This window comes from Gobio gobio (genome assembly GCF_949357685.1).
Source record: "Gobio gobio genome assembly, chromosome: 12".
In the NCBI taxonomy this organism is placed as follows: domain Eukaryota; kingdom Metazoa; phylum Chordata; class Actinopteri; order Cypriniformes; family Gobionidae; genus Gobio; species Gobio gobio.
This window is the reverse complement of record NC_137105.1, coordinates 13,310,857-13,335,784: the sequence shown is the minus strand read 5'-3', so window position 1 is coordinate 13,335,784 and position 24,928 is coordinate 13,310,857. Positions and strand designations below refer to the sequence as shown.

Below are 24,928 nucleotides of genomic sequence, written 5' to 3'. Positions count from 1 at the left end.
AACTATTTCTGTAAGCTTGACATTTCTCCCTGTAGCGTCTATGCCGAAAAGGTCTGATTTAATTTCGTCTAGAAAGAGGCCCATAAAAGGTATAAACCATCATCTGAGAGCAGCAAGAGTTTTATCTGTCACATGAAGGTTGTCCTGTTCTGCTCCAATGGAGGAAAACCGTTCCTCCCACCCTTAAGATGCTGTTAGAGAGGGGTCGGAGTTGTGTCTGTTTCGTATGTCCCCTATCCTCCCTCTACTAGGGTCACCGTCACCCCTAGAGACAATTGTGGAAACTCAGTGATCCAGAGGTCGCCTCCATTGCTTGAGAAAGTAGAGGGCTGATGTTAATACGATTGTAGCTATAAGTGTGTGAAGGTTCCCTACGGGCTATTTCATAAATGGCCAAAGAGCGAAAACAAGAATTCGCTTGCCGTATTTGAATACCGTGCGTCGATATAAACATTTTACACTTTCTATTATTACTATAATTATTCTTAATATGACTGTATGAGAGTGTTTTGGGTTTTTTTTTTATCAGGAATAGCTTGTGTCTGCCTAGGAGAAACATTGTGCGACAGTGGAATGGATATGGATGTAGAGGATATGCATGCCATAAATGCAGCCCCTATAAAGAATATTGCAGGTGTCATGTTACATTTTCTTTTTTTTGTACAATTTTTTTACATTTTTATCCACATGGATATGGATGTAGAGAATGTACATGCAATAAATGCAGCCGCTATAAAGAATATAAAAAAATATATACTCATTTAAAAAATATATATTTTTAATTTTATTCATTATTAAATGTTTTTGGAACTTTTAGGTTTAAGTAAACATTTAATAAAAAGTTTAAAGTCAATTGTGTCATTTAGCAGTTTGTTTTCAATATTCTGACATCAGCAAAATCTTTGGTTCATTTAATTCCGGCGCATAGTTTTGCATTCAGAAAACATACCTAAAAAGGACACCATAAATATTATTTTTCAAAATGTTCTTTTGTGTATGAGATTCATTTAATAATAATAATAATAATGATAGTTATTATTATTTTATTATTAAATCATAGTATTGGGAAAAAAAACAAATACAAATGAAACAAGTGATTTACGAAAATTGCTTAACAGTTATTTCAGCAGATTAGCTAAGATTACTGAATGTGACTGAGGAGAGATTTCTGATCTGTTAAATAAAACAAAATAGCTACAGTATGCAGAGGTTCTGGCTAATATTGAAGCATTTGACGTGAAACAGATGCTGTCGTGTGCTGTGGTTTGGGCCACTGCAGAAAGCACTTAAAAACACAAGGATTGATGGACAGGTCATGTTTTCCAGATCTGAAGACCACAGGGTCCTACCTCCCGATGACTACACAAATGTAAGTTCAGTGGAAAGGCAAAGTGGATCTGAGAGAAATTTCTATAGTGAGGGAAATATTCAGGATGTGGGAAAACAAAACAAGTGGAAAACTCGCAGGAAGAGATGGGAGTTGTAGACTTAATCAGAGAAGCCACGGTCAGGTCAAAATGCCCACTGTGTAAAACAACAGCTCTAGATCATACAGACTGACATAGTTGTTTACTTTCACAGCTTATTTGCTTCCATGAACAATTGTGAGATTTCTGGTTGTGAAAACAACCCTAGATCTCATGTGGCTTTAAGCCAATAAGCTTAAAGGTTTTTTAAGCATTATCTGCAGTGATTTTTGGGGAAAATATGCTAATAAGTCTTAAACTGAGCTAAGAGTACTGCACTCTTATTTATAGATGAACGCATGGTCAAATTAGTCAACAAATATTTAATAACTGAACACTCAAAGGGCCAGAATGTGATTTTACAGCCCAACTACGGAGAAATTGAAGCAAACCAGAATCTATTACCTGTAAAGCTTTGACCACCAGGATGATTGACGTGGCAAAAAAACCCAACACGGGGACGATAAAATTCCAGATGTGAGTAATAAAAGATGACATGGTCAAAATCGGTAAAATCATGCACTAGTGTGCTGCGTGCAATCACAGCGTAAGCTGGAATTTGAGTGAAAGAAAGTGCCAGGCAATGTGGATTTCTCATTTGTTTCCATACAAAGCATTCAAAAGCACAATTGGCCCATGCAAATATGCTGGTAGGCCAAGCTCAATGTGCAGAGACCACATTAAAACTCTATGGCATGCCTGCGAGGGCCATGAGCAATGCAAATGTTCAGTGTTCTTCAAACTCACCTGTAATTCTAAGAGTTTGGTACAGCAGAGGAATAGCTTATATAACACCTGCCCATGATTTTGGTCCAAATATTATCTGAAACCCTTTGTCAGTGAAAATTGTTTAAAAGTTTGAGTTCTTAAAGGAACACTCCACTTTTTTTGAAAATAGGCTCATTTTACAAGTCCCCTAGTGTTAAATAGTTGAGTTTTACCGTTTTTGAATCCATTCAGCCGACCTTTGTATCTGGCGGTAGCACTTTTAGCATAGCTTAGCATACATCATTGATTCTGATCAGTCCATTAGCATCTCATTCAAAAAATGACCAAAGACACTTTCAATATTTTTCCTATTTGAAACTTGACTCTTCTACAGTTACATCGTGTGCTAAGACAAACTGAAAATGAAAAGTTGCGATTTTCTACACCTATATGGCTAGTAACTAGTTTCTCATTCCTGCGTAATAGTCACGGATCTTCGCGGCCGTACCATGGCTGCAGCGGTTTTTTTTTTTTTTTAAAGTGGAGTGCTCCTTTAAAGGGTTAAGTTTAATTATTTTAAATCAATAGTCCCTTTCTCACAGCAATACCGGTAAATTACCGTAAAATTACCAGAATGACTTTATCGGTACAAACACAAATATGCTGTTCACACAATCAACGGCGTTCTGGCTTTTTACCGGTAAGAGACCATTCACACACCAACAGCAAAATACCAGTAAATACTGTGATGTCAGTCATCAGAAATTATCTTTAAACACTGCGCCGTTCTTTTCATCTGCCGGCATGAGGAGAAGCGCTTTAGTTGCACTATCTGTTCAATTTGACAACATCTTTTTGACGTCTGAGTAACAGGCATAACAGATAATCAAACAGAACGTGTGTTTGCTCTTAAAAACACGACACTCGCGTATCCAACTGCAGAGCCGAAGCACTGATGTATGGAAATGAAGGCTGGCTCTCAAACGTGGCACGTTGAAAAAGCTGCAAGACGTGGCGCAACGGTCAAAGATTTAAATTGAAAAACTATTAAAAACCTTACTGTAAATAGCGCGGAGTAATCATGATATCTTCATAAGTCTTTATGATTGGCCCAAAGCAGACTACGTCAGTGTGTTCTGATTTCATACGTGAATATACCGGTAATCTTCATTCCGCATCCACACAGCGCACATTACCGGTAAATTACTGGTAATGTTACAACTTCCCTTACTGGTAAATTGCCGGAAAACAATTTACAGTTTTTTAATTTTTTTTAAAGGTCCTGTTCAATCATGATCGGTTACTGGTAAATTACCAGTCATTTTCCAGTAAAGACTGTATGTGAGAAAGGTTGTTAATGTTTTGAGGAAAATGAACTTTCTACTGTATGTGACTAGTAAATCTAGTTTCATGTGTAGGTGTCTATGATGGGTCTGTGCTGTGGTGCTAGTCAAGAGGGTCAGCCATCTGAATGTTTAAATCATTTTTAAATAACTAAAGGACAGTGTCACCAGTGTTTTCAGACTGAGATGAGGTCAGCACCTTGTTTTGACATCACCAAGGTGATTTGTGAGAAACTGACTTCCTTTTCCCGAAACATGATGATGAATGAAATAATTTTGTGACTGTTACAGACTGAAGATGAGAGATTTTCAAAGCGTCTCTTTCATTACGGTATAAGAGTTTTTACAGGAAACAACAGAAATCGATTCATAATTTTAAAGGAATAGTTCCCCTAAACATTTGGCAGTCATTTACTCACCTCTGACATTTTAAACTTGTATAACTTTCAATCTACAGTGGAACAAACAAAAATAAAAATATATATATATATTCTTCTTTAAAACAAGACGACATTTGACAGATTATTGTAGAAGTCAAATTATGTAAGTGAAATAGAAAAAAAGTTATAGAAATTTTAGTTTATGAAATTTTTTAATGTAAAAATATAATATTCAACTCAATTTATTTTCATTAAGCAAGTACGAGTACAAGCCAATGAAATGCAGTTAACATCCAACCAGGATAAAAATAAAAGTAATCATCTTAAGTAGTGCTAAAAATGCGGAATTTGACCATGAATATGCATACCTATAACCGTACATACACATATTAGGTGTACATACTCACACCTGTTAAAAAAAAGATGTGCAGTTTAATGAATGCACAATATGAATAAACAAATTGAACACTGGGAGGTCTTCAACTAAAGCTGAAAGAGGAATGGGAGCGCTACTAAAAAAAAAAAATAGTGTGGTAAGTCATAATAATGTCTTAAGGCAGAGAGTTTAACAAAGTCACAGCCTCAGAAAAGAAACTCTTCCTGAGCCTGCTGCCTGGTTTGGGACCGTAGGTTCCTGTTATGCCTACCAGAGGGAAGAAGAGTGAACAAATATAAAATGTATATTTTACAAAACATGGTTTACTAAAAAACTGCAAGAAAATCAAAGCCAAAAGTAGTGTGCCAAATTTTAGGTTGATATCTCAAAAAATTAGCTTTCAGTAAGATTTTGTTTGGGCACAGTAGAGTTTAGATTCTCTGCCCGAGTCCCGAGCACGAACTTGACCCGACCCGATATTTCCCGGCACTATCCTCGGGCCGGGCCCATGATCAAGCATTTGTGTTTTTTTAATCATTACTTTATTAGCCTAATTGGGTGGGCAGAAAGCTATGCCATAATCAGAAATAATATATATTTTTTGCAAAGTAAGAACTGACACTACAACTAAGAAACAAATGTGTACAAAGTTGCACAAGTCAGGATTAGTCTGAAAATGCATGTTCAACTCACAGCACATGCCGTGATGAAGCGCGCAGGACCGCTTTGAGATGCCAGTCATGAACTGCTCGCATTGCTTAACTAGCCTATTTCTTTTCGTTTTGAATTGTTTTGTTTAAAAGTGGACATTTCAAGCTTTCTATACATATATTTCTCATGTCTGTGAGGCAAGTAGCTGCTGAGTTTGGGTTTATTTATGAGATGCGCTCCAGTTCATGTGCAATGAAAGTGATCGCTCCCGCGCCTTCATGTTGCGATTATAGTCTGCTATAGCCTATTTGCTTCTTATTTATTAAATCCAGGCGATTGGCTGACGAAACCTTGATTACAATTACACTCTAAAAAATGCTGGGTTAAAAACAACCCAAGTTGGGTTGAAAATGGACTAACCCAGCAATTGGGTTGTTTTAAGCAAACATTTAACCCAACCGCTGGGTTAAAATGACCCATTCACTGGGTTAAAACCACCCAATTGCTGGGTTAGTCCATTTTCAACCCAACTTGGGTTGTTTTTAACCCAGCATTTTAGTGTAAGATACAATTTTTTCAAAACGAAATTCACTTTAAAGAAAGGCTTTCTACAAAACTTAATATTAAACAAAATATAATAACCACCAAAAGAAATTCTGACCCACTCGCATCTTTGCACTTTTCATAATCAGATGAAATGTAAAAATAACATTATAATATTTAAACATATGAAACAAAATACATTGTTTAATGGCTAAAACAAGTATAGTAGGCTACAGTACAGATAAATGTCATGTCTGAGCAGAATTTTTACCGGTGAGGGTTCATGAGTGGAGCGTTGGCATAAGAGCGGATTATTGAGCTGAGCGCCACACTGGTCCGCTTCACTCATTACAGGCTCGTTCTCGTCAGAACGCCCACGTATTAAAAAATGGATGGGTTTAATCAGGCTCGGGCTCAAAACTACAGTTAATGTGTCGGACCGGGCTCGGACACTACGTCCACGGGCTCGGGTAGGGTCGGGCTTGATTTTTTGAGCCCGATCTAAGCTCTAGGGCACAGTCCCAAACTTTTTCACTAGATGACAACCATGCACCATTACAGACCATATAAGGGCGCCTCCATTTCCATATATGGTTTGAGTGATCTGAACCATATATTTCCATAATTCCATAATTTTCATACGATTTAGGAAGTAGTATGGGCAGTTTGGTAGTATTTGATTTGAATTCAACCTCTAATAAACGCATAAAAATCACGTATGTGCAGCATATACTGTATAGCTCATATGTGCAGCATATATAGATATAGCTCGCCGCCACATCACAAATGGAGAATCTATTTTTTCTTTCTTTATATTTCTCAAAATCTTGAGAAAAATACCTTTTTTTTCTCAAAATATTGAATCGATGTTATCTTTTGAACTCTTGGCATGAAAACAAACTGAGGTTTCTACCAATCTTTAATTCAGTCTTTTTTAACATAATTTGTCCTGTTCGCTATTTCAAAATAAAGGTCTGTACACACCTTATGAGTATGAAAATATTCTTGTTGCAAATTGATAAATTACAACTCCTCTGTAATGAATTTTGAAAAACAGATATGAAGAGAGATTGTAAGCTTTCAAATGATATATAGTTTGTCAAGATTAGGTTAGGTTTAGTATAGGATATTACTGTTTTAAAAATGTAATGGATTTGGGCCATCCTGTGGGCCGGTGACACTTAACAGGTTAACAATTCATCGTACATACGGGATTAGATCAATCACAATGTATTTTAGGAGTTAAATGTTACTGCTAGGAGGTAAATTTGTTTCCAAATCATGAATTGTGCTCAAGTTTGATGCAAAATATGAATCTACGAATCCGGTAAACAAGCCTCTCTAGACAGGGTAGCTTGCATTCAGATTAGACAGGGTCTGATATTTGCATGCAGAAACACATTTGCATGGCTTGGTTTGTGGTTGGAGAAATACTTAAAGGGTTAGTTCACCCAAATTTATTTTAAATTCTGTCATTTACTGATCCCTTTGATAACCCTTTTCCATGCAATTACAATGAATGACGACTGAAACCTTTGAACATCAAAAAGGATGCAAAAACATAGCAAGCATCAAGAAAGTATCATAAATGTGGTCCATATGATGTGTGTTATATTAAAATGCTTTTTTGAGTCATGTGATAGTAGTGAATAAGTTATTAATCTTTCCCTTGAATCAATTAGTTGAATTAAACTCAAGAACTGAATCAGTCTGATAGCTGAACGAATATTTCAGACCAGTTTTGTGAACTATATGACCAGATATACTGAAATAATCAGATTCAAAAGAATGATTAATTCATAAATTGGACTTTGCTGCTTCTCACATGAATTCTCATGACTGCGGAAGGCTAGATGTCAAGATTTGCAGTGAATAGCTACTTAAATTTCACACAAAGCTATCGTACTATCATATGGCTTCAGAAGAGTTGGAATATACTTCACTTTTATGATAGTTTTATGGTGCTTTTTATGGTCAAATCAAATCTCCTTTTTTATTCCAGAGAAGAACAAAGGTCATGAGGGTGAGTAAATGATGGCAGAGTTATCCTTTTTGGTTGAACGGCTCTGTTTTTGTTTCAGTAAGAATGTTAAAATCAACTCCAGATGTAATGAAGAGATGTGAAATTTATAGCACTATGAGAAAAAGAATGAGGTTAAAATTCAGGTGTACTTATACTCGCACATTCTTTAGAGAGTTACTCATTATAATAAAAAATAATAATCCAATGGAAAGTATTTTCTGCAATTAAACAAACACTTGTATGTGATTTATATAAATTTGCAGTGAATTGAACAGTTTTTCAAGTGCATTTCAATTCAACTCAATTTTATATTACATTCATAAGTGTAAAATAAAACCCTGAGTTTAACTCTTTTAAGTTTGTGCGATGAGAACTGACTTCTTTAATAGTTCTTGATGGCATGCACAACAGGGTCAAAAGGAGAACTAAAGGTGAGCGACCTCCCCTCTGATGATAAGTGCAACATCATCTCAAAACCACAAAAGTTTCCGACGGCAATGCACCATAGGAAACACCAAACACCTATGAGTTCAAGTAGATGTTTGCATGCACTGCAGCACCAGAAGACTATCAAGTCGTGCTTATTTTGCTGAAGACCACAAATTGTTACTCTGTAAACATCAACCCGCAATGGCAATCAAAGCAAAGCCTCGGAAAACAAAGAAGACATCATACTGTGTAATCTCACAGTTAGCCTAATAACAAGACGTGAGAGTTTTGCAGTCTTGCCTTTGGAATACCAGAAAAATAAACTGTCCCGTTGAGGACGTAAATGCGACTGTAGCTCTCCATTACTCATTCAGGCCCCCCTCCCATCTCAAACTCTTCTCCCTTTGCTATTGTATAAAGCACTATCAATAGCTCAGGGTTTTGTTAATTTGGGCAGCGGAAGCGTCAGCGCCGTATCGCGAGGGGAGCACTCCGTGGCGCTGGGTCGTGCCATTGTTCTGATAAGGACAGGGTGAGCTATATCGAGCACAAGGAAAGGGATGCCGCTCTTTACAGCGTCTCCTTGACCTCACGGGTGTTGTTAAAGTTTCCACTGAGCACTGAGGGAGGAAGTGGCTTTTAACCCCTTGAGAGGAACCTCTCTACAAGACAGGAAAGCGCAAAGGGCTCTGAGACAGTATTTTCCACATCTGCAAGCAATACTCAGCAACATGGCCAAAGACTGGGTGTTATTTTCTGGAGGCTAGGCGGCCACCATTAGCCCCTCAAGCACCTAAATGCATACCGTGGTCAATTTAGCTAGTCTTACCACAAGCTTTAACACATTTTCTGTGTGGAAAGACCCAAACAAGGCAATTTATTATTGAATTATGTATATATAGAAATAAAGAAATATATATGGAAAGAAAGAAATATATGAAAGCATTTATAATGTCTTTTTGAGAAACATTACAATATACATGCATAGGTACAATGCATGCATAAATGCTTTTATAAATGTTTTGTTCTTTCATATATGCATACATACACTGAAAAAACAGGAAAACACACACTGAAAAAAACAGGAAAACACATGTTGTCCAATTTACTTAATCGTATTATTTGTGATCTACGCAACACATTTGTGTTTCTCTTCTAAACATGATTTCATTGCTTTCGATTAATGTAATTCTCTAAAATGTGCAATCTACTAGATTAAATTATTTGGGGTGAATGTGAACCAATTAAGAACTCGAAAATGATTTTTGCTGAAACTGTAGTTTCCAGCATGCTTTGCTTGGGACTTGACGACTAGAGTAAAATTGTTGAAATTAAGTGTTATTTTATGTGTTTTTGGGCAAAATGAGAAAAAGGGGGAGACTTTATATTGTTTATTAGTGTTTAATGTTTAATTATGTTGGAATTATTCAAACCATTTAAATTACACTGGGTTACCATAGTGGAGAAGAGCGGAGCGATTGCTTAGGCTGTGGACTGACTCAGCACGTCATTAGAGAGCATTTCACACTTAACACATATATGATGTGCTATTGCTGGCAAATATAATGAAAGCTGCTGAGTACTGCGTTATAGATCAGTCAAGTTACAACAACAATATACAAAAGTAAACATGTGTTTTGATCAAAGAGGCAGGGTCTCAAGCCCCCGTGTGCACCACTGTTGTAAGGGAGCCATATTAAAATCATTGTGAGACTACTCAATTTGCTTACTTTAAAATTACTTAATCCCATTATATTGAAATTATGTGAACAAATTATGTTTGTTTAACTTAATTGAATCATGTGGAACCGATGTACATGATCAAATCATGTAAATCCAACACACCATTTTTTTCAGTGTATACACTATATTGCCAAAAGTTTTGGGACGCCTGCCTTTACATGCACATGAAGTTTAATGACATCCCATTCTTAATCCATAGGGTTTAATATGGAGGTGGCCCACCCTTTACAGTTATAACAGATTCAGCTCTTCTGGGAAGGCTTTCCACAAGGTTTAGGAGTGTGTTTATGGGAATTTTTGGACCATTCTTCTAAAAGCGCATTTGTGAGGTCAGGCACTGATGTTGGACGAGAAGGCCTGGCTCACAGTCTCTGCTCTAATTCATCCCAAAGGTGTTCTATCGGGTGGAGGTTAGGACTGCAGGCCAGTCAAGTTCCTCCACACCAAACTCGCTCATCCATGTCTTTATGGACCTTGCTTTGTGCACTGGTGCGCAGTCATGTTGGAACAGGAAGGGGCCATCCCCAAACTGTTCCCACAATGTTGGGAGCATGAAATTGTCAAAAATGTCTTGGCATGCTGAAGCATTAAGAGTTCCTTTCACTGGAACTAAGGGGCCTAACCCAACTCCTGAAAAACAACATCACACCATAATCCCCCCTCCACCAAACTTAACACTTGGCACAATGCAGTCAGGCAAGTACTGTTCTCCTGGCAACCGCCAAACCCAGACTCATCCATTGGATTGCCAGACAGAGAAGCGTGATTGGTCACTCCAGAGAACACGTCTCCACTGCTCTAGAGTCTAATGGTGGTGTGCTTTACACCCATGCATGATTTTCCGTGGCCATTCTTTCACAAATGTGATTTCACAAAAGCGTCTGCATGCCTATGTGCTTGATTTTATACACCTGTGGCCATGGAAGTGATTGAAACACCTGAATTCAGTGATTTGGAGGGGTGTCCCAATACTTTTGGCGATATACCTAGTGTATGTATGTATGTATGTGTATGTGCAGTGTTGGGGGTAATGCATTACAAGTAACTCCAGTTACATAATCAGATTACGTTTTCAAGTAACTAGTAAAGTAACGCATTACTTTTTAATTTACAACAAAATATATGTTACTTTTTCAAATAAGTAACGCAAGTTACTTTGTTTTCCCATGTATTGACTGACAGTTCTCCTGTCTCCATGTTGAGAAAATTGAGAGAAAATGCTGTGCAATGTTGTGATGTGAACATGATGGTTTTTGTAGTTCTAGACTAAATGTGAGTATGCATTTACTTCACTTGCACACAAAAAGATTCAGTATTCCTCAAAATGAATAAAATCAGTGAAATGTCAGAATACTATGCAAACCTCCAATAATTAAATGTTAATTAAAACAAATATTTGTTTGCATTTAATCTAATTTTATTGTCCAATACACTTGCTGGTGACCTTCGATTATTCAGTTAAACCATAAGAAAAAATTACTTTAGATTTTTTGTTTTTATTGGTGAAGTAAGTGTTAAACTTTCTTCTCCTGCATCATATTCTTCTGCAATCCAGAATGGCAGCACAGCTGAAAGGTTTGTTTGAGCTGCACCCTATACTGTACAAAGTAAACGTACATTTGCATTTCCCTCAGTCGTATTATTTCAGTTTTGGTGTGAAAGGGCCTTACATTTGCCTGAAAATAGAACTTTTTGTTATAAAAAAAATAAATAAACAAGCCCAGCCCAGGTGAGAAAAGTAACTTTTTCTTAAAAATTAAGTAAAGCAATATTGTAATACATTATTTTTCAAATTAACTTTCCCCAACTTTGTATATGTGTGTGTATGTATCAATTTTTTTTATAAAAATGTTCAATGAACCTATTAAATAAATTTTTGTGCTTTTGTGAACTTAAATCCAGACTCCTGTCCTGTTATCTAAATATAAGCATCTGGTTATATGGCCACCAAAAATTATTAATATATAATGTAAATGAGTTATGTATACTTCCATTTTACAAGTTTAAATGGAATGAAATGCAGTTGTGACAAGATGTTAAAGAGTTAAAAGTTATATTGGCTAATTTGAACTATTAAATAATTTTTCCACTGTGAAATTCCATTGGAAATTTGTATTGTGACCTTGAGCCTGACAAATACGTGAGGTTGGTTGTTTTGCTTTAGGCTAGACAAATTATCTTCAAGTATGTATTTGTATGTATTGTTCATTCATTTTTAAGTGTCAAATGTCAGCTAGAGGAAATGGCACTTGAGTTGATGTGACAGGATAAAGCGTAGAGCTTTCTTATGGGAAAAGGTAAGACATTAAAGATCAGCAGCATTCATATCTTGAAAATCCTGAGCTACAAGTTTCCATTGGCAAGTCAGTTACATGTCTAAATTCCAGCAAGCCATGTCTGTTCAGAAAAACATGCATGAAAAATAGGTCAAGAAACTGGGTACAGCTAGACTACTTTCAGAGGATATTAGGAGGATATACAGTTCAACAGTTGTCAGATTTAGCATAAATTCCTCCTTGACAGTTGAGAACAAGACCGTCCCTTTCCTTGACACTCCCGCCCTTTCAAAGTATGTCATAGCTGTTCCTGCTTGTCCTGAAACCGGTCTTTTCCCATCAATGACAGGAGAGCTCTTTCACAGAAGCGAGACCTCCCATTAAACTGCCGTTTTACTGCACCCTAATGTACACAAAGGTGTAAAGCTGCTTTAAGACGCTAAGCAGAAAGTTGTATCCTTCTGGGATTCACTGAAATAAAATACACCCTCTCTTTACATATTTCCTTGTTTGAAGATGACGTATAATGGAGTAGGGGTGGGTCTGATATGTAAGGGAAAATGTACAAACATACTACATAATAGCTCTGCTCCAAAACATAGTGAGAGCTGTCTACTGCCTACATGGGGAGCTCCCTAAATAGGCAGCGTCATAATTGTCATGAAACATTCTACATATGCAGCTATCACACAAAGAGACTTGAATGCCGCTAAGCTAATATTGTGATTCTTCAATAATCTTAAAAACACATCATTTGATTTGATTAAAAAGGCAGGGCTTAGACTAAGCCATAGGATTAGGCCTTAGTTCAATATTAGGACATTCATGTAGCTTTTATAAACGTGTCTTACGTTTAAAAAAAACATTACTGTGTGCATCTTGAAACAAAACAATGGCACTGACATGTTTTAAGATATGTCAGTGCAAGTTGCTTTCAGTTAATCAAACATGCATTTTAGTCTGGGATTAGTTTAAGCCTTGTCTGTGAAACCGGGGTAAACTTACATATAATACAATATATATAATACAACTATTTATTATAATTTTCATACTTTATAATTTTTTTAATCTTTTTGATTAAATAATTAAATTAAATTAAATTAAATGTTTTTGTGCCAGTGTAAACACAGCATAAGAGAGAAGAAAAATGACAGAAATCAGTTCCCTGAGGCTGCGTATACACTGGCACAAACATTCATCTTTTCTGAGCCACTTCCAAATGTGGTTTTTAATCGGATACAGGTAATTTTCTCTCTCTATCTCTCTCTCTCTTGTTAATTTATTCAGATTCATTCAAATAAATGTAATCTTGCCGCACTATAAATTTCACTTCAGAATTCTAGATCCAAACCATAGATAAAATAACAAATAAAAATTACAATTATTTTCCGGTATATATCCGTTAGAGATGCATGATATATCGGCCACCATATCGGTATCAGCTGATATATGTACAAGTTATCGGCTCGATAAGAAAATTTGACAGATATATTAAAGCCGATAAATAATGGATTATTTACTTCAGCTGAGAAGCTTCAGATGCGCACTGTTCGCCTTTATGGTTTTGATTGCTTGAAATATGATTGTAATCACTTCGGATAGAAAAAAGCATCATGTGCAGCGGAAGTCTGTCATATAGGCTACATAAAATTATAATGAGAACCTTATAATTGTGTGCTTGGGACATGGCTTTTAATGGTGAGACTTGGTTTTGTAATCATGTTACACAAATTTGGATTTCGATTTATCGGCCAATATGTTGGTTATCGGCTTTCAAATTAAAATAATTATCGGTATCGGTCAGAATTTTCATATCAGTGAATCCCTAATATCCGTTTGCGCCGCAAACATCCATGACTGCTTTTAATTTATTCATGCTGGCAAATAGGCTAATCATGAATTATCATGAATTATATAAATAATTTTAATAGCACGGCCATTCAAAACCCGAAGGTCAACCATGTTGCATAGTAAAGAGATCAACAGAATCATTCTGGGCGGGGGTTGATGTAAACAAGTGAAAGTAGGCCGGACAAGAAAACGGATATTGTCAAAAGATCAGATCTGTGCATCAAGACTTGCACAGCATGAGTCGGCGGTCAGTTATTCAGTTTAGTGGCGCAAAATGCCACGACTGATCAGTTGTATTTCAACAAGTATTCCACCGAGCCATGCAATAAGGATCGGCACGCAAGTTTTAACGAGAGGAGGGAGTTGCAAGGCCATGGGTTACGCCTGTGCATCAAAGTCACCACTTCCAAGAGAGTCTAGCGAAGTGCAGGGGGCATCAAAGAAGTAGCTTACTGCTCACTTCCAGGAGTAAACCATTACACACATCTGTTTTTCAGAAAGGCAGTCACAATAACATTCTTTATCTTAGCCAGCTGTGCAAAGAATGGCTTATGTCATTCTGTCTCTCTTCTTGTTTTTGCTAAATTAGTAGAGGTAAAGGGTAAAGCATGCAAAACAAAAAAAACAAGCTATTTCCACCCATATTAAGTGTAAACAACCACACATTAGTAGTAGTAGGGTGGTTTCCCCATATAGTGTTCTACGGTGCATACAAGCGAAGCCTACTATGTTAAAAAAAGTGGCCAGCGCAAAAAAAGGCCGGCGCACTTCCTGTCTGTTGCATATGAAACGGCTCCCTCCAGCAGCAATGCTGCAGCAAAGAACCCCAGCTGTTTGAACCAGGCATGCCTTGACGTCAGCTGGTCGCCAGGCAACCGTCAACCACAGGGGTGTTACATTTTCCATTGCTCGTAGCCTTCAGATCCTCCAGTGTATCATGCTACAGCACTTGTATGCTCACAGTTGGGGCGATAGAATCAACCTCACACAAAAACTGTTTGTGCTGGGTTGGCTCACACAGCGCTGCAAGAGTGTAAGAGTTCAGAGCAAAGCCACGCTAAGACTGAACAAATACTCGGCGCTTGTTTTGTCAGGCTATATCTGGTTGCTGAACATTTATACTTTATTAGATCCACACGTTTAATACATTTAGTTTTTGACTTTAAAAAAGTTTGTTTTGCACTTAGAACACTTTCTCATGTCTTGTTTTATTGTTCAAACATTTCAACTTCTGGCTCAACCAGTGGCATGAGTTAGGGGGCGGGACTACATGTTAGTTTGACTAATGAAAGATCGGGGCATGGTAAAAAAGTATTTGGGAAACCTGTGAGAAACTATTTTTACTTTTGCAGTTCCGTTTGGTCCCACTAGTTGGTACCATTATGTACAAGAAATTACACACAACAGCATCATAAAGAAGTCAAACTATGTACTTTTTAGGGCACATTTTCACTCCTATTGTGATTGATATATTTGTGCATGTGCCGGTATTCAGTAATGTGGTATATTGTGTTAATGATCAGTATTGTTAGTGTGGGTACTTCAAAAATATTGTGAATAATTGTAGGTGCCTTATTATGCGAATTGTTTAAATTTTTGGAATGCACATTAGTTTCTTTTTCATTAACCAGGTTTTAAAATTTACAACAGGTATGCTGTGTAAGCTGATTTTCACATTGGTCTGAGCAAAAACTGGGGTGAATGAAAATGCAAATTCACTCTCTGATAATAGGTGCCGCATATGGAAAAGTAGAAATACAGCGGTTAAACAATTAGATCTGCAACAAGTACTTGATAAAACTCTATAATGATAATGAAAATAATCGTAAATGAATATTAAATGTGTTATATTTTAAGCACTTTTGAAAAAAGTTTAGTTTAGTCAGTATTTTAGTTTGTTTTAGTCTGTTTAGTCAAATAGACGTAGAATAGGATTCTATGCAATAGAATAGGAGAGCAATAATTCTGATGAAAGGACTATTGTAATGGAGTATAAATGTTATGTTCAGATGATTGAATGTGTGTTTTTCCCACCTCATACGTAGTTAAGTTAACATTTATGGTACTAAATGATATTTATATTTAATATGATTTTATGGTCCTAGATTATATTTATGGAATAGCTATGATCCATTGATTGCCTGTTAGCACTTTTTGAGCATAGACTGGAAAATTAATTTAATTTCCAACTTAAACTGTTGTAAATCTTGAATGCTTTGGAGCACAGACTTAAGTTTGGTCTCTTTTTAAAAACACTTGGCAGATCTAGGCAGAAAAAGAAAAAGTAAAAAAAAAAAGAAAAGTGAAGGTTAAAAAAAAATTAAAAAATTTTAAGGTTGATATCTCAACTTCCCATTCCCAATGCTTCCCATTAATTTCCAATGTGGTTATTTTTGACCTTGAACAATACAACTGTGACTATTTTTTTCAGGACCATGTAACTTTTTTAATCATGTCAGTGTGTGTGTGTGTGTGTGTGTGTGTGTGTGTGTGTGTGTGTGTGTGTGTGTGTGTGTGTGTGTGTGTGTGTGTGTGTGTGTGTGTGTGTGTGTGTGTGTGTGTGTGTGTGTGTGTGTGTGTGTTCACACAGCAAGACCTTAACTAAGTTTCATAACATTCAGATGAAGCAACCCCCCCCCCCAATTAAAAAAAAAAACTTTAAAAATAACATTTTTCAGAATTGCACAAGAGGGTGAAATTACATTTTTTTTTACTTGTCATTACTGACATCAAATAAATAATAGCCAGATTAATTTGTTGAATAAAAAGAATAATTTGTTACAGCTAAATATCTATTGAGTAATAGTTTTAGCAAACATCGTTTAGACCCTTACAGTTTTAAATGCTCACTTTTCACTATCCAATCAATTCACAATCTCTCAAATGGTAACTTATTAAAAATAATTTAATTATTCAATGCCGTCAATGATACTGCTTTAAGAACAACAACATTTCCCAACAAAGCGGCACTCATGCGAGTGTGTTCATTCAGTTAGCACAGCATGTATGACATGAACATGTGTGCCACACACACACACACACACACACACACACACACACTATCTCTAGAAAGCTGTCCGCCCACTTTCTGTTGCCTGCCACCTACAGCAATCCACGGGCCTAGACATGTTTCATCATATCTTATTCAAATTTTCACATAAACTTTAAAACCTGTTTGGCTTACATTTACAGTTAAAACATCCATTAATATGCCAGAGCTTATTAAACTGCCAATCATTTAAATGTAGCGTAACATCATTCCAGTATTGACCTAATACAGTCAACATCAAGGCCTACATAAGCAGAACAAATAGAGCACTATTTTTTAGCTTTACATTCCAGAAATGTGTAGAGCAAATAGATAAAACAAATAATACTCTAAATATAGCAGAGGTTTTCAAAAGGTTTTACTTTAAGACCCAGATTTTACACTGGACATCAAGTGGTACAACAGTTGTTCAGACATTTGAAATATTTGTATTTCCATGTATTATTTTATAACTATCATTTTATATATTGTGTGTGTGAATTTTGCTATCCTAACTATACATGATCATATGGTTAGTTAAATTTTATTTGCATTTAACATAGTTTTTTTTCACCTCCTGACTCTATAAGAACAGACCTGAGAGTACCGCTGCACTGTAAACGAACCTGAATCATGCAATATAATGCAGCTGCACGCTTTGGTAAATAAACAAACAGTGGCAAAGTGCAATGTAAATCCTCACAGCTTCGCTAACAGCCAGGCTTGGTTAGGCTACACTTGCTGTTGGGTTTGCTAGAGCAAGTAACCACAAGCCTCTGTGCAGAGACAGACAGACAAACACACACATGCACAAGGGTTCTTCCCTCATCTGATTGACACAGGAAAAGGAGACACCATATCAGGGGAGTTACTGAGCATGCAGAAAAATGAACCACACCTCTGACTTGCACCGGGACAGTGTTATCTTGCATATCTGATCATCCTTATCAATAGAACTTGCCGCAAAATCAACAACAGTGCATTGCAACCACAAGTTAAAGCAGAAGGAAAAACATTTTTCAAAGATTTTTCAAATGATAATTATTCTTAACAGTGAGACAAAGCATAGCAAATGGAACATTTTACACACTTAAACAACCAGTCCAGGTGCATTCCCCAAAGCTCATCCTGGAGATACACCTTTAACCTGGTTGCAAGGAGGAAGTGAACATACAATTTCATCTTGAGAAACTCATCTGTGGTATAGTTTCACTTTCTGTGCTTTTTGAAAACATTTGGTGATCCAAAAAATGTATGAGTTTGCAGACTTGCTAAAGTGAAATGTGCAACAGCTGTCAAAGGAACTGTGCTTGAGGGATCCCCTCTGCTGAGCACATGGGACGTAATTAGCAGCACTAAACCACAACTCACCGCTATTAGCGCTTAAAAGGCAAGCCCACTGGAAACTTTTCTGGGTCGCTTGTTTGACTAAAAGCAGTGATAACAACTTTGTGGTTTTTATCACTCTTCAGTTTTTCCGAAGGCCCAGTGCAGCCCACAAAACAGGAACCACGCTGCAAATGTTTGTAGAGTAAAATGATTACAGATATGTTTATTGCTCATGAATTTCACCCCAGACCGTGTTACTCACTGTGAGTGGTGAGACAGGCTAAGCAGAACCATGAAATGTGAGATAAACCTGTTTTGGAAGAAAGAATGAGATCATTGAAAGCATCTGTCTTGCCATTTTTAGAGTGATTACCCTTTGGAAAATGTCCTTGTGATACACTTGTGATCCCTCAGAGCCTGGAAACAACCGAGTGAATAAAAACTTAAAACCATCATGGAATATTTCAACAACACAAAGTGAGCCAAAGGGCTTTCCTACAAGGCTGTCGACAGAAAATAAATGAGCCCCTAAAGTGATACATAGATAAGCTAGGGATGTGCTAAGCTACATGTTTATTTTGTTCACAGACTATTTTCCCTTTTTTTTTACAGAATAATGAAGAAGCAACAAGTACAGGAGAACAGGACAGGGACATGACGTTGGACCGAGGTGAACCCGGATCCCTTTGTGTCATGACACCATCGACTAATCTGTTGTAAGAAAACCCCCTGTATTATTATACTGGCTTCAAAAAACGGCTAGACGGAGCCAAACATTATGGAATAGAGTGCAAGGATCAAAATAAAACTTTTTTTTAAACCTGACAGACCTTTTTAAAAAGGCAATGTTGTCTGTGCCATAAGCTTTTAGGCAGCACTCTGGCACATAGCGCTGTACCTCAGGCAACCCGAGTTGTGAGTCCTGGCTTATGGTCCTTTCCTTTCTCTCCTCTCCAATTGTTTCCTGTTTATATAGTGTCCCATAAAATATATATTTTTTTAAATATCTAAAAATAATAGTCAACACTAATCGACTAGACTAGAACACTTTTTAGCAGCAATGCTTTAATCAGCATTCTGACAGAATGCTAATCGACTAGTCAATTAGCCAACAACTGTGACCCATCCCTAATGTAAGCTAAATGTAAAGTGCAAATCCTTATGCTCCAGTTTAGAAGACCCCCTGTGGAGAAAATCACGTTTTTAATGTTGTATGTATGTCTATGTGGTGTTTTAATGTGCCTTCAGACAAACCATGTGCAAATGCATAAGTCAACACCATTGCTGAGTATTTTCTCTTAAAACTGAAAAAATGCGGTTTGAAATCTTTGGTGTTTCTTACGTCACAAACTACCTTGTATCCAATCAAAATGCGTGCAGGCTTTTTAGCATATCAACTCAGGGGAGCAGGGGAGCCTCAAGAGAAGCCAGGTTATCCCGGTATATTTTTCTGTTGATATGAAAAATCGGGTACTTTTAGCAATATTGATTGTGAATTATGCATATGATGTATATTACGAATCGATGTTATGATGAACTTTATGCCTTTCTCAACTGACGCTCTGTAATGTTCAAAGCGTTTCTTTTTTAATGATTTTTAGAGGGCAGACTGAGATGGTGAACAGGAACATGTGTAGCAACATATTATTATCTGTTTGATAACGTAGTCAAGCAAAAGGCTAATCATATTACAGTGTTTCCCCTAGAATTTTTTCCAGCAGCGGTGCTGTTACGTGCCAGAGGTTGTTACCAAGCCGCGCGTCGGGGGGTCCGGGGGCATGCACCTTCGGAATAAAAAAAAAATAAATAAAAACCTTAAACCATGACTTCTGGCAAGTTTTTGGATAGAAATAGACATTTTGAACATTCAAATACAAAGCTTTTCATTAGTTTAAAAGGTGACTAGCTTATAGCCTATTTTACTTCAATAACCTGCAGGGACATGCAAAAAGTTCCTAAGGGGCAAGGGCTCAAATGTAAGAAAGGAGCAATATGTAAAAAAATTTTTTAAATGTTTGGATACTATTTTATGTTTTTGCTAAAAGTCTCATGCTTATCAAGCCTGCATTTATTTAATAAAAAATACCGGGGGAAAAAAAGTCATCACATATCATACAAGAGCTGCAAGTAATTTTATCTTTGCCTTTTGTTGTTTGATTCACATTAATGGCTCAATCGTCACCAGGTTTATTAGATGCTGCCCCTTTAAGACGCAGATCTAATATCATTCTCCCATTAATTTCTCCAAACTATTTACGCCCATTTAAGCTAAACTGTGTTTAAGTGAATACTTTCCAAGCCTGTCATTTTGAGATATAGGCTATTTTGTTGTGTATTTGATGGTTTAGTCACGCACACGAAGCATATGTGCAAGTCGGCCCGTTTCGCAGCGTGCGTACACACACACACACACGCCCCGTCTTGAACTTGGAAACAGCGTCTATTGCGCGGATTATTGTACTTTTCATTTAATCAAACGTTCTGCAATTTAGCCAAAGTGGAGAGTGCATTTGACAACAATCACAGATTGTGCTGAATCTGACGTTAAATGCATGTTTGGGGAGAAATGACAGCGTGCGCTATGAAGGGACGGAAGTTGTGCTAGACGATGCGCGAGCATAATAGTTTTACCTCATATCATCTTTTTATAATCCTTGGAAGAGAAAATAAAATAAGATTAATATCACAGCCCTGTGATATTGTGTAAGTGTAAGCAGACTACATTTTTGTTTAGTTCTCTGGCCATCTTCAATTTCTCTCTCTCTTGTACAATGTGTAACGTTAAGTGAATGTCGTGATATTACTGATCATGTGAAGATCTGCGCCGCTGTGAATACATTGTAGGGGAAACACTGTATTAATTGTCGTTATGTGTCTGACGTTATAAAGAGTATTGTAATGTATCTTATAATTTGTTTTTGTGTACATTTTTGACATTTCTGTGTGTTTAAATAGGTTAGGTCTGTGTTAATAAGTAGGGACTTTTATTTTGACGGGTGTTGCAGTCTACGGAGCGATATGGAAGTGCGTGCTCGTGAGAGCTCACGGTTCATCGGTTCATCATTCAGTGGGTTTAAGCAGATTTAAAGATTACAGTTTGTTTAGCACCCCCCGAAAAGACATAAGGTGTGTATTTACTGGTTTATTGTCATTTGTAATGAGTATTTTTGTGTATTTCGCTGTATTACGTTATTGATAATGCTATGGAGAGAGAGTGTTTATGCACACTTCTTTGATTTTTGTTCAGCTCTTACGGTGATTTTTGGAGATAAACGGTTTCAATAAACTCCTGAAACATCTGTAAAGTCTAGCCATCATTCGGACGGGGTCCGCTACAACCTTTGTGCAGCGTTTACTACAGTAACTTGAGTAAAAGTTGACAGTGGGTCTCTGAGCTGGTGTGAGTGAGTGGAGGCGGGACTCATTTGCATATTCATGAATCCGCTTATACTAAATGAAGCAAGGATGGAGAGTTACATTCAAGCAATTTTAAGGCATGAAGAAAATTGTTTCACAGGAAAAAAAACATTTAAATATGTTATTTTGGTGATCAAAGATGAACTTTAAGAGATAAAGTTATTGGCTACAGGGGGACTTTAATTAAAAGTCAAAAAGCTCATTTTAATTGACTATTCTCGGAATCCCAACCACATGCGGCTCTTATGGTACGTCTGCCCAAAGCCATTCCATTGTAAATGCACATGTCTGGGATCAGCAAAGATTTCATCACACAAGTTCAAGGTTATCAAGTAATCTCGCCCTTGTGATCACTGTGAATAGTTAAGCAATCTTTTATGAGTGCTATCATTCCTCCAGATGGTACAAAAGGATGTTTGCTCTTCTCCACTGTGTGTTTACAAGAAATAGACGTCACAAAAACGGACCTACGGCATAGATCCTGTGTGGCGTGCAGAACCACATTATTCTACAACTTAGTGTGAGGCTGGAGGACTGTATGACATCCATGTCTAAACAATGAGCTTCTCTGTAACAGCATGCTAGCTGAAGGGTCTCTTGATGCGCCTGCGAACGCGACATGCCTAAATAGGCGGGCCAGCACATTCTCATGAGGGCAAACATGTCGCAGAGACAAGCGGAACCCCTAGAGAATGCGTCACACGTCACGTCTACAGCACATGATAAGCTAATGAGTTTTCTATAGCTGCTAATGCAGTTGATTATCCGGTCTCCATGTTTCATTTACTTATAATGAATGCTTTTGCTTAAAAAGCTAATAAAAATTCTTAACATACTGGTAAAGTATTTATCCACTTCATTTAATGGCAAATCATAAATAAAAATGAGTATGAAACCGTGGAATAGTTAACTTTATACACCACTATTTGTTCCTTGCTCTGTTTTTGTGCTTTATTTAAAGGGCGGCCAACTAAAGTCAGAGAAAAAAGTCCATCTGACAGCAGGACACAGAAGTACCTTTGTATGTGAGAATGTCAACAGTTACTCTGGGTGAATACAGACGAGCACTGAGCAGGAAAGCACAAGGACAGTGTAAATGCACTGGAGGAAGTCGAGAATACACAAGATGAATTGTGGGGCTGACCAGTATGTGTATCTCCTCAAGGTAAAATCTATGCCCCTGAAAGCAATTCAGCCAAAGCAATTGAATGAATCTGACCATAGCAATAATGTCGAAATGCACTACAACACCAAGGTCATAGGTCTGATTCCCAGGGAAAGCTTGAACGGATAAAATGTATACCTTGACTGCATTGTAAGTCGCTTTGAATTACAGCGTCTTTTAAATACATAAATGTAAGCTATATTTGCTGCCCCAAATTGGAACCCCATCAAACCACTATCTTACAGGATCAGAGTGTTTGTGTTAAAAGTGTGTTGCTTGTATTAAAAGTGTTATTAGTGTGTTGCTCGAGATATATAAATTGCTGTTGTGATGATGTGAAACTGGGTTCAAGTCCCAGTCCTCTCTGACTTCTTTTCTGACTTCCTGGACTCCCAGAAAAAATGCAAAAAATGTACCTTTAGGGGTACAACAGCCTGTCACTGGGGAGGTACCCTTTGAAAGGAGAACTTTGTACCTTATTTACCCCTAAAATGACCATAGTAGTACTTTAAGGGTACATGTTACTGCTCTAAGGTACTAATATGCACCTTTTGGGGGTAAATAAGACACAACGTCCTGGGTTTGTTGAACCCTTAAAGGTTCAATTTATTCACATTTTTTGACAGTGTACTTTCCTGTCAATCATCCACTATCCTGTCTACCAAAGCCAACAAATGAAATAAAAAAGGACATAACAGGTTGACTTACCGCTTTCTGTTGCGTCTGCAGGAAAGCTGGGGAACGCTCTGTGTCACTGGAGATGTCGTCCTCTGATTCCTCCCAGGACGAGGAGAATCCCGTTGAGGAGGCAGAAGAAGAAGAAAGCTTCCTCAAGGCTCTGCCAGGTTGAGGACTAACCTGTGGCTCCGTGCCCTCCCCACTGACCTCCATGCCGTGGTCCGTAATAATGACCGCAGGGATGGAACCCAACTCTGGACTGACCCCGTCAGACTCCGCCTGGGTTTCTGTTGGCTTAGCTCCCGGCTTTGTCAAACATGTCTCGGTCCAAGATGCTGAGCACTCGTTGGCCTCTGGTGAAGTCCTGGAGTGATTGTCGGTAGGGCTGTCAGCTTCGCTCTTAATTCCTGCTGATGTGCTCTCAAGTGGGCCGCCCTCTTCTGTATTTGGGTCAGCCCTGTCCTTCTCATCACTGCTGACCTGCAGCCCCTCCTCCATGCAGGAGAAGCGCTTTCCATTTTGCAGTTCTTTGGGGATCCCTGTTGAGTGATCCTTGCACTGTGTCGCAAGTGTTTCCTCTGGATTCAAACAGAGGTTGGAAAGTTGGACAGGGACAACGTTCGGGGAAGTTTTCCTGGAAATCCGTGGGCTTCGTTGAACCTCTCGGCTGTGAGCCTGAGCAGATATTTGGGCCTCGAACAGATCCACCTTCTTGTTAACCTCCACGTTCTGCAGTTCCTTGTGGCGCTCAAGTTGCTGAGCGGCACGACGCTCTTCGCTCTCCTGTTCTTCCTCTAGGCCTGACCCACTGAGTCTGCGCACACGACTTCCCACATGCACGCCCAGTGATTCTGGCCGCCGACATGGTGAAAGTGCCCTTGGACTACTGGAACCGGAACCTGTTGGGAAGACAAAGGTTTTGCCTGCAGACCCAGGGCTCAGGCTGCCTGGGCTATAGGAACCTCCACTGCCCCCCGGCACCGGGCTAAATGTAGAGCGACCGGGCACTGGGAGCACAGGCCTTCCTGTTCGAGGGCTGCTCTTATTGGTCAGGTTGTTGGGGTTCATCATTATCAGGCTGTTCAGAGCATAAGCTGCCATAGTGGCAGGCTGACTCTGTCCGTTTTTGCTCCCATTTAGGTCTATTCATCCAAGGTCCACTGGCCTTTGGAGCCAACCATCTCTAAGAGGGACCGAATGAAAAGCTGACACGTAGAATAAAATACAATCCCTGACTCCTTTCCTCATTCATATATTATGTCCACTAGCGGTTCATCCTTAGCAGAGCGCTGAAAAGAAGCACAAGAGATTTTTAAATAGCAAATATCAAGTGGTAATGGTTAGTGTACCGTTGCACAAAAATGCTGAATGTGATGGCTGATTTAACAAGCAAGACTGCCTGAATGAATTCGATAAATATGTGAGCATTTCAGAAATGCAAAAGTGCCAACGGCTGATTATTGTGGTCACTCTCTTCATATTCATTTTCAGTACGCACTTCTGCTTAAATACAGATTTAAAA

General features: G+C 37.9%; 1 protein-coding gene across 1 annotated transcript in view; it reads right to left on the bottom strand.

The window, feature by feature from the left end:
• itpkb (inositol-trisphosphate 3-kinase B) overlaps nucleotides 1-24,928 on the bottom strand; it is a 39,872-nt gene that overhangs the window by 12,934 nt on the left and 2,010 nt on the right. The window contains exon 2 of the mRNA XM_079830749.1: nucleotides 23,437-24,695. Coding sequence (XP_079686875.1) covers nucleotides 23,437-24,507 — 1,071 coding nt within the window. The 5' untranslated portion in view covers nucleotides 24,508-24,695. The remainder of the gene's footprint in view (nucleotides 1-23,436; nucleotides 24,696-24,928) is intronic.